Consider the following 21,944-nt stretch of genomic DNA (forward strand, 5'->3'; position numbering starts at 1 on the left):
AAGGACCCAACGTACATCACGAATCTCTATTGGTTGAGAATTCCACGTAAGCATGACATAAATGCACGTGATAGTATGAATACATCTATTTGATAACTTTCCCTCTTTTCTGGGTCATATCTTGCATCTGAATTATGCATGCATATAATTTCAATGTATTTGTTCACATAATACATTCAGTATAGTGTCCTTCGTACGCGTGTGCGTGTATGTGTGTGCGTGTGCGCGTGGGTGTGTGTCTAAGTTTGTATTTACAGTACAGACTCCATGATACATCGTGCCCCTTGTTAGATATGCTAGAGAAGAATGCATCATGACGTTTCAAAGTTCAAGTTTAATTTCAAGTTGATTTATTTCCAACAAAATAATAAGGGATATACAATGAAATGTTCGCGTATAAAAATAATGTCACGAAATCAGTACAACAATGTGATGAACATAATGACATGTAATAAAAACACAGGTAAAGTATTAACAGAAATACAAATAAATGTTATCATTATGGTAAACTCAGAACAAAATTGTTGGAAATGCAGGGGACTGCTAAAAAGCATAGATTGTAGTATGCAGTCCAGTCATTAAAAGAAGAAAAAAAGTCACATTACACAAAAAGTACAATTTGCCTAAGAAATAAAAAAAAAACAGTTGTTGGCTGATATTTATTTTCTTTCTTTTTTTTGATGTTAGTTTTCTTACACGTACACACAAATAAACACACGTTTCCGATGAAGCCTGGTGCAAAAAAAAAAAATCCAAGAATTTGCAAGTGATCTTATGAATTTTTGAGTCCATAGAAAATCCACACAAGACAACAAAATTGTTTATTGACCAACGGTTTTAAGTCAACATTACACAAGTAATTGCACGTACGAACATAAACATGAAGATCATTATGTAAAGAACATCAAGAGACGCTACATCGGATCAAGAGTGAGAGACAAAGAGAGAGAGGGAGAGAGAGAGAGAGGAGGGGGGGGGAGAAGAGAAGAGGAAAGTGAGAGGAAGAAATTTGACGAAGGTATACTCTATACACCTTTAACAAATATGTTTAATATTCTGTCTTTTCTACTGATGACAAACACCCGCGATGCTTAGTAAATCATGGAAACGCCATACGAGACATGATCAAATTTCTCAATGTTAAAATGTAATGGAAACTTTCAGATCACATAATCAAGTCGTAATATTGCAAACGTAATTTACATCACTCCTAATCATGTGATCAAGTTATATGAACATATGCTATGTAGCAAATAATAGCATTTCTTAAATTGTCTTACGCTGTCACAGCGTTGTACTATATACCAGTAAGCATTTACACGAGGCTGCTGTTTAAGACACATGTCAATATCAACATCAAAGATAGATAGGTATAGAAATATATAGAAAGATAGATATGTCGCTTGTATGCGACATTAAAATGTACCCAAGTCATGGTCATTTTTCTCTTTTTTTCCTGGTGAGTGGGCAAAAATACCCCGACAGTTATATAACGTCAATGTGGTTGATTCAAGTGAAATAAACCACATGTACTACCCGTTCTCTACAGGAGCATTGTAGTTAAGTGTAGCCGTCATTTGTAATATATCATGCACTTTATTATGAGATAAATGTTAATACACGTGTATAAGTTATTTTGTATGTGGAAGGGATTATCAAGATTCAATAAGAATTATGTTTGATCGAGACAAGGGTAAAAGAAAACATTCACACTTTTGCTGTTTGCAAAATAACGAATGGCGAAGACATTTAAAAAAGGCGAGAAATATCATCAAAATTGTATGTGTATGTTTGTTTGTGACAATGAGAAAGTAAAAGGGGTTAGTGAAACCCTAATTCATCCCGTTTATTATATTTCTTGTGTAAATACTTGGACAAAGTCGATGTAAAATTCTCTAAAATTCTCTTTCCCTTCACATAGATCAGCCGCTACAATTTTTGGGCGTACCGCTGGTATTAAATACACATTAATTAGAATAAGTTTGTTTCCATATAAAGTAATACAGGGTGATATATTATACAGATATTGACTTACCAGAGGTGGAATATAACATTTGAGATCCTCGCGGGAAGTTATATTTTTGTCGAGGATTATTATATTTTTCCGAAGCGCGTAGCGCTGAGGAAAAATATAGTATTCCGAGACAAAAATATAACTTCCCAAGGGAAATTAAATGTTATATTCCTACCGAAGGAAAAAGTCAATATCTGTTATATTATATGACCTACAGTACAAGAAATAAACTGCTGTATAGGCCCTAAAATAAAGCAAAACGACTAGGCCTAGGTCTAGAAACACTACTCCTTTGCATGAACGCGCGTACCGCATGACAACAGTGCGCTAGTGCCAGTGGTATTCAATCGAGCCACAAGTAGCCTGTTGATACGTAGATATAACTCCGATGGCTTTCACGTAGGCCTACCGGGAATTCGTTCTTCCGTGGAGTACGACCGTTGCCTGTTTACCACAAAGTAATTTCTAGAACAGTCGTTAATCAATCGTACGTAGGGCCTAGTTTCGTAGCGGTAGAGCCAGATTTTGTAATGAGAGATGTAAAAATTGTAGAAGACTAGACCAAATGCCGCTTTTGGTCTGGGTAAAGCAAGCTTGTTGACATAACATTTGTTTGTGGTGATGTATGAGAATGTGAACTTTCTGATAATGTAGGGCCTAATCTCTTCTGCCTGCGGTCACTGGTACAAGAGCTGTTTAGACTACGGACCTGGCCCTGGTCCAGGTCCTGCGCTAGTACAAGTAGCATAAAAACTTACTCAGTTCAGGCTCTGGTAATGTAATGGGAAATCCTTTGGCTTTCCTGTCACGACTGTCTAACATTGATTGGAGTAGGAGCTATTCTTTCTCTCTCACAAGCGAAGGGCAGCTGCTCATCAAAGCTGCCATGCCAGTTTGACGAAAACAAATCAGTTACAATTTCGTAATTCGCGCTTGCAGTGTTCTAGCGTGTGTCAATGTGATGCTCATTTAATACCGCTAGCGCATTCTGTAAACGTAAGTGGTATGGTGCGTGTGGTCGGTCGACCGGTCACGATTACATTCGTAAGTATGTGTGTGTGTGTGTGCAAAGCGTCTCTGTGTATGTTGCGCGCATCATAACAATTGATTTTTGATTACGTCACCCCTCCAGATATAACGCCATTTGTTTAACGTAGTCGCTGTTATATTCCATGATTGTACGTAATTTACGTCATGTTATGAAATATAACGCTTCTCATCCTTGTGAACATGGTCACGTGACAGCATTTTGACCAATCACACATTGGTATCTATATAGGTCATATAATATAATATATTATATACATAACACTTACATGAGTCATGTGAGTAAAGACTATAGATAGAAAGATATCACTTTCCTTTGCAAACTAATAACGATAGCTAAGGTGGTATCAACTGAATGACTCAATTATATCTTCCTTCCTGGCTTATAAATGCTCAACGGACTTCATACACGTTAACTTTTCGAGTACATCATTGTACATGGAAATGATGTGAACTCTACTTGTTCTTATACAGTGTTTCTAGATAAGGAACAGTCGAACACGAAATCACTGCTTATACGCGACATTAAAGTAAACTAAAGTTGTAATTTTACCTGTTTACAAGCGCAGCCACATTTCATATCATGCTACACGGAGCAAGAACCTTAGTCACTCTTAATATATTGATCAAGAAATTAAAAGTAAAACGCGCAGAGAAAGAAACATAATATTATAAACTACACCCAACGAATAGTGGATCTCCAATATTATTCTAAGATCATGAGGATAATCGTTGTTATATACACGTATTTTCACTCCGAGTGGGTACGTCTTGTAAGATATTTTTTTTACTGCAGAGTGATATACATCAAATAAAACACTTAACAGCTAGGAGTTCTTGCTTGGAATGGAAGCATGACTGGATTTGATCGTGTATAAAACAGAACACAACACGTTCAAACTATTCGTACAAGATTTATTGGTTTAAAGCAAAAGATTAATTATTAAGCAGAGGGGTGAAGATAATACCGTCGGTTGAGAATGAGGATGGCTTTCAAATTTGAAAGATCGCAAGTGCACATCTGTAAATAAATATGTCGGAAAACGGAACCGGCGGGAATCGAACCTGCCGTGTACTGCTTTTTAGCAGAGGGAGACAAATCGAAGAAGATTTATTGGCTTGTTGTACAAACATCAGTCGTTCGCTAGAGGGCGCTCTTCAACACACTAATTATGCTGAAGTGCGGCCCTTCCTCAGACGAGACCGCTTTCAAATCAAAACTTTCATCTGTTCGTGGTCAAGTCAAGAGGCAGGCCCGTAACTAGGGGGGGGGGGGCATAGCGAGCAGGTTCAGATTGAAAAAAAAAAAAAAACAAGTGAAAACTTCTTCCCAAAGCTCAAAATATGACAGAAGAATGGTTTTTAAAGTTAAAACAACAACAACAACCAAAATAAAACAAAAGCAAAAACAAAAAATCCGTACAAATCCCCCCCCCCCAGAGTAAGACCGAGTATCCCTCTTGGTTGCTTAACTCCCTCAGAAAGGTCTACTATTTCCAATTTTGATCTCCCCCCCCCCCCCCATAAAAATCCTAGTTACGGGCTTGAGAGGTTACCTCCAAACAGCTACAAGAAAACAAAAACATTCAAGACAACTTACAGAACAGATGATAGCTTCAATCCTGTGGTTCAAATGCCTCTGTCGTTCAGTGAAGACGCACACGTGTAAACAAGAAGTGGCAGGCTCTATGTTTTACTTAACTACTCCAATTTTCCATGAACATTTTCCAAATATTTCGCCCAAAGCGTGGATTAGATTATAAAATTGCAATAAAAAAAAAAAAAAAAACCGATGAAAAGGTCCCGTCGTGTGGGAGGGGGATTGGAGAGGCATATCCCCTTCCACACCTCTCCCCTACTAGTCCCCCCCCCCCCCATACACAACTAGTATACTTTTGGGATAAACAATTTTCTAAATGATATACAAGAAGTGTCCCCTGGTCGTTTTGTTTCGATTGTACAAGTACAAAAGCAACACCCCAATTCTCCCGTTCGGTCCATTTCCAGAAATTGTACCAAGGAGGATTGTACACAGTGAAGGCGCAGAAGCTGAACTATAATAGAAGTGACAGAAGCGGAACTTTTCCAGAGAGCACTTTGCTCATGGCTGCTGGAGAACGGTTTCCAGACAGAGACTGGTAGAATTGAAACCATGGTTTAAACCATGAACAATTTGTATGGAGCGCCAAGTGTCACATGGTTTATTTTTGTTACGAAATCCGTCATCCGTTGTCATTAACCACCTTCATGAACTCGGGCCAATTGTGTTTCCCCACAGGATTTACACATGTTTTCCCCAAAGTCTTGAAAGTAGGACAAAGCTGGAGACCCTTCGTCCATCAAAAAACTACAAATGTCAATTCTAAAAAGGCAAAAGCTCCCTCGTCTGGGAGAGGGACACGTACCACCTCCCACCATCCACACGCTCCGACGTCCCTGCATGTTCCCAGTCATAATTAGTTCCCCCCCCCCTACACACACACACACACACACACACACACACACACACACACACACACATACACTCTCTCTTTGAAAAATATTCATGTAGGTAGGCGTTACACAGGGATGGCATATGAAGCCCATGGCGATAATTAATTTCATTGACATTGCATACGATTCCACTTAGAATGTCCTCTAAACTGCAGCACATAATCCTCAATGATGATACTTACATTCCCATATTATATTGCATCAAATGTATAGAGTCTATCTGGAGTGCAGAAAGCTATGTCGCCACTCTCAAACTCTTGTAGATAGTACCAACCTCTTTTTGATTTTTGTATTTTGAAATCAGTGATGATATTGTGCATGTGCTCCAAATCTCTCGTGTATCGATCGATACTGACGAGACCCTCCATGTGCTTCACCCAGGCTACAATGACCGAATCATCTCGACAAACAGCTGGATAGGCAAACATACCATCCTTCGTCAAGACATTCTCCTTCTTTCCCTTACCATCAAGACAGACAACAGTGACTCCATTCGTCAGTAGCAGCTTCCCCGCGACGTGAAAGGAGAATAATTGCCATGCTGAATATCCATCAAACAATATATCCCTTACAGCCTTGCCACCCTGTGTGGTAAATACCTGGATGTTTCTATTACCTGCATAGATATTGTCATATCTGTCCACAGTGAGACCACCAAAAACTCCTTCCCCGTAACTAGTCGTCTCAAACGTGACATTAAGCTTCTCCCACTGAGGGGTGTATAGTGATATCTTATCATCTGCATCATATACAACACTTCGACCATCAGACAGGAATCCAATTTTATTGACACTGACATCCTTCAACACCGTTTTCTGAAACTTTCCATCAGGGGAGTAGAGATGGATTCCGCCAAGCCACGATCCCACCGCCATCTGACCGTCCGGTGCAGGAGTCATACAGCTCATGTTGTCTTTGCGAGGGAGCTGTACGTCTGATTTGAGACCCCACATGTAACCTTTCAGCTCTCCAAGACAAAGTTCATTGACCTTTATGTGTTTACTGAATGAAATGTTCTGAGCTCGTTCTGTCACACCTCTTGGTGATTGGGCGTCAGGATCATCTCGTCCCAGAAAGCTCTTCAAGTTCTCGCACAACGTGTCATGTGCAAACAAGGCGTCTTTCTCCAGCGGTACCTTAATACCGTTAGTTACAAGCTCTTCCATGGCGTTTATTTGACTGATTGTTTGCCGACTCTCTTCCTCCATAACTTGTAATTCGTTCTTAAATTTTTCAGACCATCGTTTTACTTCACATTTCAGCCTTTCTCTTCTGGCTGACAATAGTTGCATGTATTCCTCGTACGTCTTGTCGATGTCATCGTTGAGCTTTCTCAGCGTAGTTGTTATTTCATCGCGTTGTGTCGCTATGAACTCGATATGGTTTTTAACGGTTGTGGTCTTTGTTTTTGTTTTTTATTTCAAGTCCTTGATATTTTTCATTAATTTCTCTTCATGGATGGCTGCTTCTTCCAGGTTGTGTCCTTCCTGCAAATGACCCAACACTCCGCACTTACAACATATATGTACTCCCGACATCCGGTACAGAAACAGTCTTGATCATCAGCAGGGTGTTTCTTACACTTTTGTCGCCTCTTAAGCGGAACTCTTTCAGAGAGCACCTCGCTCATATCTAGTACTAAGTGGGTGGAGAATAGTTTCCAGTTAGAGTGGTCTTTATCACATGATGTGCACATATATGTCGCACAGTCTTGACAGTAGGACACAGCTGGCGACTTTTCGTCCATCTCACAAACTGTGCATGTTGGATTCTTGGTTTTCACTTCATCCACGAGAGAACTCAGCGGTAGGTTTGTTTGTAACCTAGCTACATCTCCACTGGGTACAGATGTTCCCTTCCGGCATACAGGGCATGTAAGAGTTCGTAGGTTGGGCTGAGTTTGAAAGATGCGTTCCAGACAGTCTTTGCAGAATGCGTGTGAACATGCCAGTGATTTAGGTTGGTTGAAAAGTGTCAGACAGATAGGGCACTCCAGATTTTGGCTGCTTATTGATTATTTATTATGTCCATTAGTAATAGAAACACATAATGATAAACATGATTATGTATCAAAAATACTAGGATAAGTATTCGCCAGACAGATAAGGGAAAGTTGGCGCGAGATCTCTTTTTTTTTTTAATTCGAAAGACGTAATTAGGAGCAAGGTACTATACGTGTGTGAATATAGTGTCTAATTACCATGTTTGCCAAATAAGTTGTACTTCAGCCTTAAAATTGCTGGTTTACGTAGATTTCTTAATGTGGAACAGATTCTACAACTTGTTGTCTGGTTAGCATGCGGGATGGTGCGAACTCAAATCAGATAGAATGCGATGTTACTTTTTAAAGGCCGTATATGATTATCAAGCAAGAGGTATCCAATCAAAGCGTGTTTTACATCAGTGATGTTTTGTGGAAAAATATGAAAGTACAAGTTCTACTACACAAACAAACAGACACACGCACACATACACGCACAATCAATTTAAAAAAGAAGTAGGGACACGTCATCTATAGCAGTCCAGTGCTTTGCCAACACCCACCCCCACTCCTATTCCTTTTTCTGAAGCTATCTATTGTCGTTTCGCACTGCACTATAAATTATATTAAAGTATTTTCCCCTAGATGACGTCAGATTAAAACTCTCACAACTTTCTCAATTGTACATAACCTAAAATCGGAACCACTCAGCGGCGTTATCAATATCTTTAACAGCAATACATCGAATGCTTTACCATTACAATTATTGTATGAAAGTTGTACACTAACGTTTGACAAGGACTGCTTACCATGTACACTTTGACATTAATCATGTCATCATTTACTAGTAATACGTTTCAGCTCTTCTCTCTTACATTCTTTCCACTATAAGTTCACAAAGGCAACCGAAATGAGAATGTATAATTTACAAAGCCAAACATCAATCCATCTATTTTCATACATGTACCTTCATCTGTGATTACTTCAATGAATGATATGTTTTTACCACATACAGAAGATCAGTTCTAGCAAAAACAAAAAAAGAAGAAAAGAAGAAAAATATTATCACCTTCTCACTCATTAACCAAAATTAGAGACCTTTCTCCTCTTTTTGGTCTAGGTTTTAAACTTGTCATCAGAATAAGAATTTACGTTTGACAGGATTTTTTGTTATCATTTATGGATTTTTTGTTATCATTTATGGATTTTTTGTTTTAACAGGAATCCATGGATATGGTTATCTGCACTTGGGGCCTTTTGTCTTATATGTTTCGACGAGCCTGTCATATCAGCTCATAACCCATATAATCCTCGCTGTGAATTCTTTGAAGGAAAAAACAAATGAATTCTTGGCTCATGTTGTAATCAGCCTTGATTAAATTTCAGCATCCATGATTTAGTGGAATTGTGATGTACAAATGTTGTACAAAGTGTTAACTAAACAAATCGAGCTGAATCAATTCTCGTTGCTTCTGTAAAACTACGTACCAGGCACACATATAACATGCATGTGCTAATAACGTTTCATTATGCTTACCCAGCTTGCTGAACTTCCGGGTTTGATATTGTTAGTTCATGTTTTGCTCCGAAGTAGGTTTAGGCATGGAATCACAATCTGTTTCTCTCTTCAGCCTGTAGGAAGGTGCGAACACAAATTAGATTGAATGTGGTCTTACTTTTTATGCCCAAGTAGAGTACTGAGAGTTAGCCAACGAAAGAGAGATGCACTACGAAGCACTCACAAAATGGTCGCTCGATTCATGCAGCTGTTACTAAGTACATGTATTGTGAAAAATTATCGTGACCTTTTCACCGTGACCCTTAGAGTACTATAATAGAAGTGGGTTTTCCCCACTTCTGGGATACCGCGTGCCTATCCGATATTCGAAAGCCCATAATGTAATATCGCCTCGTATAGCAAGGTGTACTTACGACACTTAATTTGGAAAATTTACTGGAAAGGGAAAGATATTAACAAAAGTCATGTAAGAGAAATACATGAAAGAAAATTTGATGAAATAAAATAAATATTGACTGAATTGTGCATCAATTGAATGTGGAAAATTATGTCCGTTTGACCGTTGTCATGTCATTGAATATTATGACTTGTAGACATTATTTAAAATGTAAATATTTGACTTTGACTGTCGTGTGAGTAATGCTACCAACATTATTTACATACGAAATTACCACATCGAACGATTTTCTTTTCAGTTTGCGTGAATATCACATCATGGTCTTGGAAGGCCTAAGGGATTTTATTTTTTTGTTATATCATGAGCACGAGTCACAGAGAAAAATCTTCTGGGAAAGGAAATTATAAACGGTTCTTTATGGACCAAACATAGAGGTAGCAGTATGAAAGATAGCATTGAAAACCTTACAATTTGTCTATCATCAAAGCTAATCTATTGACGCAAAATGATACAAGAAACAATATATGAAGTGATGAATCCCAACTGATAATTTCTTGTAACGGGTGGATCCTTGGGGACCCTAACGACCTGTGTGTCCGAAAGTTACTATCTGTGTCGGCGTTTGTCTATGTCTTCTGTAGTCACTGAGATTCGATCTCCTTTTGCCTTCAAGGTAGAGAAAGGGAACCTTGACTATAAATCATCACAGTAATGATGACAATTATGTTTATATATTAAAAAAAAAAAATATATATATATATATATACATATATATATATATTTTATATATATACAGTATAGTATATATATATATATATATATATATATATATATATATATATATATACAGTATATATATATATATGGTTGACAGATTTTCGCTAGTCTCCATGTCCAAACTCAGTCTCTTTTATGGCCAAAATCGGCCAACCATTTTTTTTTTCTCAAATCAAAATTACACGGCCAAATTCTATTTATCCAGTGGTAGAACTAAGTATATCCCTGTGTTAAGATAATGTTTTAATTTCATGAATATGATAGGCGTAGTGAACTTACGCACATGACGTTGCATTTCAAGCACTACATTATACATGCCAGTTTCCATATGATAATCAAGGTTTATTTTATTTGTCCTATGTTCTAATAAATCAATTTACTTTCTGTTTTTCTTGATTTTTCGGGTCATGACAAAAATGAAATTTATACGTGTTTAACGTTTTTATCTAAGGTTAAAGGGATGGTATAGTTTTAGTTGAAACCTGGCTTCAGGTTTCTAACCTTTTTTGTGAGATAATGAAAAAAACTCTAATGAAATATGAAAGAGCATATAATTCCAAGAGGAATTCGAAGTTTATTTGATGAAGATTGGTTTTGAGATGGCTGAGATATCCAAAACGAACAATACTAATAAAAGGTGGGACCCGCCTTTTATTAGGATCGCTTTGATTTACTTTGTTTTTGGATATCTCGGCCATTTCAAAACTGATTTTCGTCAAATAAACTTGAAATTCCTCTTAGAATGGTGTGCTCTGTAACATATCATAAGTAGTTTCTTCGTATCTCGCAAAAAAAGCTCAATCTTCATCTCCACCAATACTGTACTATCCTTTTACCAAAAGTTTGGTGTCGACCTTTAATATAAATAGGGCCTATATTTGTTTGATCGTGTGTGTGTAATATATCACCTGTATATTGACGAATCAAAGGTTACACTTCTGGTTAGTCCTCAGTGCAGTTTTAAAATTCAATGTATGACCTACTCTATCTTTTCCATAATTCTAACATCTCGAAAACAAGAGGACGTAGGCCTATATTCTTGAAAAGGTTGTCATTGTGTTTGCTGCATTGTACTCTGCGTTTGTCACAAATCGTGCAGACACGGAGGATCCAGTGATTGTCTGCCCGGGGAATATCACCACCGAAAACTCAGCGGGACAGAACTACGCGGACGTGTCCATCGATCACCCCGATGTCACGGACAACTCGGGGGAAATCAGCATCAACTTACCGCCGTCCTACCGCGTCTTCATCGGCACGTCCTCCGTGCGATTCGAGGCGGTCGACGGAGCCGGAAACAGCGCGGCCTGCTCCGTCTATGTCACCGTGCAAGGTACGGAAGTTGATGATGCGTATAACATCATGAAAACGTTGACATTGAATCTATATCTAATTGAATGTAGTACATTTTCCAAACTATGGCATTTTCATCAAAGTCGGCAAATTTTCGTGTTGATTCACCAAAAGGAAGGCTAACATTTCTTTTTGCAATCATCTTGAATATTGTTGTCAAAGTGATATTGCAGTGATATTTACTCTTTTCTCTTCTCCGTCGACCAACATCACAAATTCCTGTTTCTCCTTCGCAACCTTGTCATAATCTTTCTACTTTCTTCATCACCAATTTTCTTGAGTTCCTTCTCTCTTCTCCTTACTTTTCCTCCTCCGTCATGTCCATCTTTTGTCTCTGCTTTTTTGTCTTCTCGTTCCTCCAAAGTCTCCTTTCCACTTCCATGTGCACTTCCTTGTTTCTTACTTTCCACTTCCTTCCAGCATTTATCCTCACTCGCCTCCTCACCCTTCTTCTCCTCCTCCTTCTCCTCCTTTCAGTTTTTTTTTTCTCTGATGATGATAATGATGATGATGATGATGATGATGATGAAACGTCATTTATTTGTAGAAACGTTCATAGGCTCCCGGCTCCCACAATGTTTCACACATCATTCACACTCTCACATCTCTCTATATCTCTCAATGCCAATTTTTCCCGTTTGTCTATGCATTACCCCATTCCCTCTCCATTCCATCACCTTCCTCCTCCTCTGGTTTGCCCAATGACTTCATGTCTACCTTCTCCTTTCATGCGTATAGACGTCGAGTCGCCTCAAGTCACGTGTCCGGACAACTTCAACGTGACAACGGAACCCGGACAGTACTATGCCACAGTCACGTGGGAGGACCCGAGTGTCCAGGACAACTCCGGACAATCTCAAATAAGTAAAGTCTCGTACGCTTCGGGGACTAGGTTTCCTATCGGCACAACCACGGTCGAGGTAGTGGCCAGCGACTTCAGCAACAACATCGATTCCTGCACCTTCGACATCAGAGTGTGGGGTACAGTTATTTTATTTCTTACATCTTCTTTTTTTTTAACATGTGTGTCATGGTGAGTTAGTTTTACGAGTCTATATACTACCCTAGAACGAAACCATGTCTTTTAATCTGATAAGACAGTCCTAAAGAGGCAATTATTTCACGCTAAGAAACAACAACAATAATAATAATAATGATAATAATAATAATAATAATAATAATGATAATAATAATAATAATAATAATAATAATAATAATAATAATAATAATAATACTGTAATATATCTATAGAACGTACTATCACCGTGTATGTTTACTCTGTTCTACGTATTCAGTTACCTCCGTGACTATTTCTTACTGCTCTAAACCTCTTAGACGTGGAACCTCCTACTCTGACCTGCGCTGACAACATCGTGACGGCAACCGATCCCGGTAGCAACAGAGCTAATGTGACCATCGACACGCCGATGGTCGAAGACAATTCCAACCCCATTGTCAATGGCAGCGACACGTACAGCGTGGTTATCCCGCTGGGCACTTACGAGATCGTCTTCACAGCTCGCGACGGCTCGGGAAATGTCGGATACTGTTCCGTTTACGTCACAGTGCGAGGTGTGCCGAGATTTGAATATTATGACGAATAACGGATCTAGGGCAATTACCCCCTGGGCAATTACCCTAGACCCGTCTCCAGACCCTTACCCTAATCCTGATTCCGAACCTGATCCTAACCATAACCCAAACTCTAACCCTAAAACTAACTCTAATCCTAATCGTTACTTTACACTTTTCATTAACCAGTATTTAGCCGGGGGTAGTTGTCCTCGGAGATAATTGTCTTTATACGCGGATAACTTTCCACAAGAAAACAACTAGGATGAACACCTTTAACACTAATAATATAAAAAATATATATATTATCATTATTAAAAATACTGAGAGATAGAAATGCTGAAGCTTGACGTAACGTATGACAAATAGTTGATAGAATCGCAGTAAACTATATTCCCACCCTTAAGCGTCCTACGATGTCCTCAAATTAATGACGCCCCGGTTATACGACAGAGATTGGCTCTTATTTTTCTCTTCTCGTGCGCGTTGGCATGACGGCATGCGTATTACTTTGCTCATGTTTTCAGCACCATGATCCATCATGCTAGTTCATCTGTACAAGTTGTCCACCCCAAACAGAAATTCAACGAAAATTTCTATCAAAATGCACTCATCACATTCAAACAGAATGTTTGTGAATCGCCTGAATGGTCAACCTTTTAGCATTTAAGATTAAATTTATTGATAGTCATTTCATATTTGATTTGACACATAAGTTGTGGTTTGACATAAGCACGTCCGCGCGAGAGGGAGCAGCGGTATTTTAGCAACATTTTCGGGTTTCAAAAAGTGCAATTTTAGTCATAGTACATTTTTGCCATCATCATCATCCGAACGCTCGAATGATGATGTTCATGATATTCTACCAAGAACATCTAATCGATGTGCAGTCATATACTTTCAATCTAAGGAATAAAGACTGCTAATAGATAAAGATTGAAATATAACAATTTTGTTATTGCTGAAGAGTTAGTTTACATACTAGTACATATGTGTTGATACACTTTATTAACATTCAAAATAAGTGCAATACATTAATACCTGGTGGATCTATCCTGACCCTCTTTACACGACAAGACGAGGAGCCTCCAGTTTTGACGTGTCCCGATGACATACAAGTAACTGCAGAGAGCAATCGGAACAGTGCTACCGTCTCGTGGAACCAACCCGGTGCGCTGGACAATTCCAATATCCCGGTCTCGAATCCCATCAGTGACCCCGTTTCAGGCTCGTCATTCCCGATCGGGACTACAGTCGTCAACATCACGGCTGCCGATGCTAGCGGGAACGTCGGGAGCTGTCTCCTTCTCGTTACCGTACTTGGTGAGTTTGATTGGACGTAAGGGAATGGTCACATATTCTGCAACACAATACTTTCATTCTTTCTGTTGTGAATAACGGTCTATTTGAAAGCATTTTGCATTTTTTTTTACACTCGTGTCAGTTAAACTCTTTTTGTTCTGCCTCCTCAAAGATAAGAGAACATCATTTATTTGTCACTTTAGTCAGAAGAGAGAATTTGACGTTTTGTAGTCCAGACTGAATTAATCACGAATAAGCAGAAGACTTTTTATTTAACATTAACAATCGTTATCATTCTGATGCATGTTTTTTTTTTTTTTATAATCTGTAGAGAAATTAAAGTTAAGGAATCACTATCACTGTCATCAAACTGTCAAAAGAATTAAAAAAAAACCAGAATGGAATGATAGGCCCGTTTATCAGTCGGTATTCCTAGAATAATCGGATAATCAGCGAATCACAGCTGTGGAGTAAACGCAGAATCGTCATCACAAGATATGAGCGCTTCTCTTTCAATGTAAATTGAATATGAATTACTGGTCAACGGTTACATGTGATACTGCTTTGCAGTAACAGCTGATGACGCAAAAAAAATCAACTCTTAAACCCACGAAAGTTGTGCTAGTCGCCTCACAGCTTGTCCTTCAAGTCAATCGACTTATCAGATGACTGAGAAATTTGTCACATCCGTCACGGTATTTAGGGCCAAGATTAGGAGAAGCTTCTAAACAACAACCGATACTTATTCCCCAATCTCAAAGTAAGATAGACAACGTTGTGCTTAGGTGATACATATTGAAGCGGTTCAAGTGATTGATTCTCTTGATTAGGGAAGACTTACTCCAATATTTTTTGCCTTGTCCTTGTCCGTTTAAAGATTTTGACGAGTGCGCAGACGGCCAAAATAACTGCAGCCAGAATGCGGTGTGTAAGAACGAAGATGGTTCGTTCAGCTGCCGGTGTGAAGAAGGCTATTCCGGAGATGGAGTCACGTGTGACGGTGAATATGACGTCTTCACGATATATATATATATATATATATATATATATATATATATATATATATATATATATATATATAGACGATGAAGACAAACAAGTTGACATAATGCATTAGAATCCAACTTCATTTATTTGTAAACCAAATTTTCGACCCTTGCAAGGGTCGAAAATTTGGTTTACAAATAAATGAAGTTGGATTCTAATGCATTATGTCAACTTGTTTGTCTTCATCGTCTTCATGCTCTTATTCCAACACGCGGATAATAATACCATTATATATATATATATATATATATATATATATATATACATACATAAATACTTTTTTTGCGGGGGGGGGGGGGTTGGGATGGAGGGACATGGGTCATTTAAAAAATAAATGGTAGCTGTTTGTGAACACATTAACTCGTTGCCATCCCTTGACATGCGTTTTGATTTCTTTATCTTTCCATGAGCACTATAAGCTTTCTTGCGATATAAATTAAAGAGTATACTCAGATGGTTTGTACCCCATTTGTGTCGCATTGCTAAACGTCATTTCTAAAAGAACTTCTGTCAAAATGTCTTACCTTCAACCCCCCCCCCCCCGTCCCTTCTGCCGGGGTCGTGTCTGTATGTATGTTTGTGTCACGGGCGTGTGTGTGCTTTTGTTTGAATGTTTGTGTGTTAGGGTATAGGATCAGAAAGTTCTGTCAGCTAGACGTAGGCCTAGTATGTACAGTAGCTCCCCCACGTTTAACTGTCATTGGCATCGCCCAAGACTGGGCAGATGGGACAAGCTATATAGGGCTACGAGAATTTGCTAGAACCTTCAGCGGGATTGTCTACCACGTTATACCATGATCTCTTTCCATTTAACCCCTCTAAACCCAGACATCAACGAGTGCACGTCGGGTGCCTCAAATTGCCACTCCAAGGCTACCTGTACAAACATCCCGGGATCTTTCACGTGTGCCTGCAAAGATGGCTTCTCCGGAGATGGCATAGATTGCACAAGTGAGTTTAACCAAAGTACTGTGTAGTCGCGGAACTTATCATCGGGATGGTTACATAGCGCCACCTACTGTTAGGCAAAGACACACATTGACAGCTTCATTATAATATTATACGAAGGCTGGAAACATAAATTTCTCGTCAAAAACGTTCAGTATGATACGAAAAATAAAGTCATGCCGAATTCTGCATCTTCTTTTTTTTCGTTCCCTGCAAATGGACAGCAAAGTTGACATGATTTTAATCATCGACATGAAATGGCACTTTAATGTACGAAAAATTGTTCTTCGTTTGTACTAGGTACCAGTCGCATAAAAATATTGCAGATAAGTTGAATTCGATACGACCTTTTCAAGAAAGCTCGATTTTTGAACACCAATCCCTGAGATTCTTTCAGTACTTGTGAAAGTATTTTTTTTTCTATTAACATATAAGGAAATATTATGCTGCAGATGTAGCGATGCAACTACTGCTAGCTGTCTCGTCCAGAGTGTTTACACAATTCGAATTTTCCTGTTTTGATCAAAAGAAACAGACAAGAAACAAACCTACTATTACATCACAATGGTTTCCCCTTTGCTATCGTGACTCCTCGACCACTATCCCCCTATCCAGATATCGACGAGTGCGAAACGAGCGGGAACAATTGTGACGTCAACGCGGATTGCATGGATACACAGGGAGGTTTTGCGTGTGTGTGTCGGACTGGTTACACTGGGGATGGCCAGACGTGTGATGGTAAGATCGAATAACAGAGAGTTATTTTTTTTTTTTTTTGGTTTTTTTAGAATAAAGTGCGAATAGACTCCCCACCATGTTATTGTTGACATAAATGAAACATAAGTAAAACTAAAATGGTAGAAGTTTCTTGAAATTCGACCTGAAATAAAGTTATGGGTTAATACAGAATTCACTAACGTATTGGTCGCATCCATATATGCAAATTAATAATGTGGTCAACTCTGATCTCTCTGATTGGTTTGTGCACAAAACTTTCATAACAATCAGAATTAACTGCATCCATATTTCCCATGAAATTGCTCCTTCGTCTTGTTTTAGGGATAGATAATTCGTGTGAAGGTAGATGGATGAGTTAAGACATGGCCTAATCACTTCGTTTTATGTATTCATACGCGTCCTACCAAAATGACGGTTTCATGAAAACATCTCTTTTTTTTGTATCATAAGGTTCCTATATAGTGCGTTGGCATATAATGGCGCATACTAACTTCTCACAACTACAATCACAATTGCTGTAATGATTAATCATTCTATTATTCATGCAAAACATAGAGACAATCTATGTCTAGTTGTGCTTACCCGTGGTGTAATGACAGAAATTTCCATTGATCAGTTTTTTCCCTGTCATCTTTGTCCTTCCAGATATTAATGAATGTACATCCGGGAGTTCTAACTGCCACTCTGAAGCTGTATGTACCAACACTAACGGATCTTTTACGTGCGCCTGCGGGACGGGCTACACGGGAGACGGTATCCAGTGTTTAAGTGAGTGCAAGGGAGGAATTTGAGCACCATGGTGTACTGGAAGAGGTTCCATATTCATCTATGGCACGCGTCAAGCTAGAAACGTCAGAAGGCCATTTGAGATCGTTCGGTGACAGATCTAAGGGTTGCATCATTATCTCTTTTTTTTTTTTTCGTTTTTCATGACATCTTCCCATACGAATATCCATGAAGTGCAGCCTTCAATGTTCAGTATTTCAAGAACCGGAGTCTTATTTCGGAATTTTGGTAGACGCTCTGTTTCGACATTACTGAGTTTATACAAAAAGGAGGAGAAGGATATTACTTTATCAAGCTAATTTATCGAGTCAAGTAGCAACCTTCCCCTTTGGCTTTTTAAATGGATCGTATAGTTTAGGTTTTGGTGAGATAATGAGAAACCTTTTATGAAATATGAAAGAACATGTAATTCCAAGAGGAATTCAACGTTTATTTGATGAAAATTGGGTTTGAAATGGCTGAGATATCCAAAACAGAGCGATCCTAATAAAAGGTGGGACCCACCTTTTATTACAATCGTTTTGTTTTACCTTGTTTTTGGATGTCTCAGCCATTCAAAAACTGATTTTCATCAAATAAACTTTGAATTCCTCTTAGAATGGTATGGTTGGTACTATTTCATAAGTGGTTTCTTGGTATCTCGCAGGAAAGTTAAAAGCCCAGTTCTTATCTCCACCAATACTACACCATCCCTTTAAGCTCTTGCTTTTGTATCATTTCGACTGAAAGGCATGATTCGTAGCCAAGATGGGAAAGGCAGATCATGAAAGACCTTTAATGCTTTTGCCCGGCTAATTTTGGTTTTCCCCGAGTCCTACCTATATCAAATTGACGTAATCTAATAATAATATAATAATAATTAGGCCTTATTTCCCCAGGGTAGCCACTTCAGTGTTGCCACTGCTCTACCAGAGGGCCCTGCCATTATTATTATCCTAGCGTTACCAGGTACCCATTTACTGTATACACCTGCCAAGGGACATGGTGGGCAAAACATCCTGTCCAAGGACGTCAGCACTGGGCGGGATTCGAACTCGGGTCCTCAGATCGGGAGTCGAGAGTCTTATCCACTATGCCACAGCGCCCCTTCACTAATGAAAGACAAATTGCATTGCCTCTTTATCTATACTCTTATGTTGGTTGTTTGGCTGAATTTTTACGGGGTTTGCCTACTAGGAATGACTAGGCTACATTCAAGTCTCATGCTGTTTGTTTAACATAGATCATCACTCATTTTCCTGCAGACATTGACGAGTGTGAGAGTGATATCCATGGCTGTGACGTGAATGCAGACTGTCAGGATTCGGACGGTAATTTCATCTGTGTCTGTAAGGAAGGCTACGAGGGAAGCGGATTCGTGTGTGATGGTAGGCCAGGAAAGATTATGTACATATTTTTCTCTCTCTTAATTTAAATGATATAGCTCATCCAGCATATTTAGGAGTCAAGAGAATATATCTTAATCTCTGCTTCCAAAGATGTATTTTTGCACTAATATACTTGCTCGATCGGTTTGCCATTGACTTCTGTTAGCTCTATACGCCACTTCTAATTTAATACGAATTATATGTGTTTGTATGTTGAGTGTGCGTTCATTTTCCTTTTCTGATAATTAAGGGAAACGACTAAAGGTTAGTTTAAAGAACCATCTGATATATTCTAATCTCTTTCATTTTTCTTTTTTAGACACTGATGAGTGCGCGGACAACACGCACGATTGTGACGAGAATGCGGATTGCGTGAATTCGGACGGAGGCTTTACGTGTGTCTGCAGGGAAGGCTTCCAGGGAGATGGACGAGAGTGTGATGGTAAGTCAACTAAGAAAAGACCTCCTGCTGCTCCTATGAAGGAAAAATGATTAGACTTAGTGCTATTGTGTTGTAACAATTTAAAAAAAGAAATGATCTTGAAAGGATCAAAAGTATTCATGAGTAAGCCTACTTCAATTTTACTCCGGTTAAATATAGAAATCTATCGACAAAACGGGGAAAAATGAAAATTTACTTACACTCCAACCAACTATATCATCGAGGCTCCATGTGCGTAATATTAAAATACCTAAACATATCCATAAACATGCATATACGTGTACGTGATATACACATATGCATATTCATATACGTACTCATATACATACATACAATATACACGCACATACACACATAATTACACATATACATATTATTTACATCGTCCATACTATTTACTTGTACCAGTAGAGTACGAAAGCAATGCTATATATTCCATACAATAAATGTGAGATTTCAAGGCCTCTCCTGAAGACACTATCAAAGAAGAAGAAGAAGAAGAAGAAGAAGAAGAAACCTACTTGACAAAGCTTCAATTCTCTCTATATCAAATTCTATATGCAGACATAGATGAGTGTTCGACAGACGTTCCTCCCTGTCATACCAACGCGTCATGTACCAATACGAACGGGTCTTACGTGTGCCAGTGTCTTAACGGCTTTTCCGGGGACGGCTTCACCTGTGGTGGTAAGCATATTCTACCTCCTCTTTGCTCAAAAAGAGAGAACACCGATAAACGTTGGCGAAGTAAACTTGAAAGTTTGTTGGCTTACTGGTACGTGGCCAAAAAAGCACTTTGTTTTTAAAAGCAAGTTGTCCGATTTTCATAGCTCGTATAGTTCAGAATATTTAGCGTATCAACGTAGAGTGTACAATGATGCAGGCTAATTACAGTACTTCAAAGTTTAAGGAGATTAAACACTAATACTTCATAACTTCTCGATCATACATAGGCAAAGTAAATTACGGCTCAGTTGTATCTTTCTAGCCGGAGATCAGTTCAATGGAGAGAAAAAAGTAATGGAATTGTCGCTCCAGTGAAATCATCCTGTCGAACCAGAACTGTCTGAGAACCTTCAGATCAATGACGCATCTGATAAGTTCGTGGTACTTGGCAAATAAGCCATTCAAGTTTCAACCATTCGTCTGTAAAATGGTCGAGTCCATACAGTGGTTGTCCTCTGTATAGAATTAACTTCGTCGTTCTACTGATACACCTAATATTTCTTCAATCTGGTGTTTCTCCAGTCTTCGACCTCTGTGAGACTCTGAGTCCGTGTCCGAGTGTTGCCGACTGCATCAACGAAATCGACAGCTACACCTGCGGGTGTCGGAGTGGGTACACGACCACCACGTCGGACGATGACGACTCGACGCTGTGCATCGACATCGACGAGTGCGAAACATCGGCCTCGTCGTGTCACGCCAATGCCGATTGCATCAACACAGCAGGCAGCTACGAGTGCGTGTGCGCCAACGGCTACGGCGGAGATGGTGTGATCTGTGTTGGTAAGGAGGTCGAGAGAGGACTGGGGTCGAGTAGAAACATATGAAGCAGATGCATCCATATTAGTCTTTGTCTTTGACTTTAAACTTTTATTAATTTTTTAGGCTGTTTATAAGACAACAGGGTTTAATATTGTTTTAATCGTGCGGGTTTTCTTTTTACTGAAGGGGAACATTCACTTGATGGCAGTGAAGAACATGATACATGTACTAACTAAAGATTGCTATCTGCAGTCTTCTCATATCAAAACTACGTATCTTAGCTTGGCTTGCGTAAGTGATGGTACTTTACCGCTCTCACCTCTCTTGGATATCAGCATAGTTCATTGCGGTTTTTCGATGAAAGGAAAAAGAGAAGATTCGCTTGTTTCATTCTTCTTCCTTCCTTCCTTCCTTTCATCCATCGGTCCAATTCAGCGGTCAACCCTTGCCTCTCTTCACCCTGCCAAAACGAGGGCACATGTTCTACTTCCGGTACCTCCTACCAGTGCCAGTGCCCGCCCACTCACACCGGAGTCAACTGCAACACCGTCGTCATGGAGAATGGTGGGTGGAGCTAAAAGGCTTATGATGATGATGATGATGATGATGATGATGATGATGATGATGATGATGATAATAATAATAATAAAATGATAATAATAACAAACAATTA

The 21,944-nt window shown here is 39.0% G+C and overlaps 1 protein-coding gene across 1 annotated transcript in view; it reads left to right on the forward strand.

Annotated features, from left to right (window-relative positions):
• Nucleotides 1-21,944, forward strand: part of LOC140237751 (uncharacterized) — a 39,018-nt gene that overhangs the window by 3,963 nt on the left and 13,111 nt on the right. Inside the window, exons 3-15 of the mRNA XM_072317684.1 lie at nt 11,328-11,561; nt 12,320-12,562; nt 12,917-13,153; nt 14,231-14,476; nt 15,333-15,455; nt 16,331-16,453; nt 17,066-17,188; nt 17,834-17,956; nt 19,219-19,341; nt 19,661-19,783; nt 20,348-20,470; nt 21,032-21,292; nt 21,707-21,835. Of these exons, the coding sequence (XP_072173785.1) occupies nt 11,328-11,561; nt 12,320-12,562; nt 12,917-13,153; nt 14,231-14,476; nt 15,333-15,455; nt 16,331-16,453; nt 17,066-17,188; nt 17,834-17,956; nt 19,219-19,341; nt 19,661-19,783; nt 20,348-20,470; nt 21,032-21,292; nt 21,707-21,835 (2,211 nt within the window). The remainder of the gene's footprint in view (nt 1-11,327; nt 11,562-12,319; nt 12,563-12,916; nt 13,154-14,230; nt 14,477-15,332; nt 15,456-16,330; nt 16,454-17,065; nt 17,189-17,833; nt 17,957-19,218; nt 19,342-19,660; nt 19,784-20,347; nt 20,471-21,031; nt 21,293-21,706; nt 21,836-21,944) is intronic.

This window comes from Diadema setosum, chromosome 2 (assembly GCF_964275005.1).
Source record: "Diadema setosum chromosome 2, eeDiaSeto1, whole genome shotgun sequence".
NCBI lineage: Eukaryota > Metazoa > Echinodermata > Echinoidea > Diadematoida > Diadematidae > Diadema > Diadema setosum.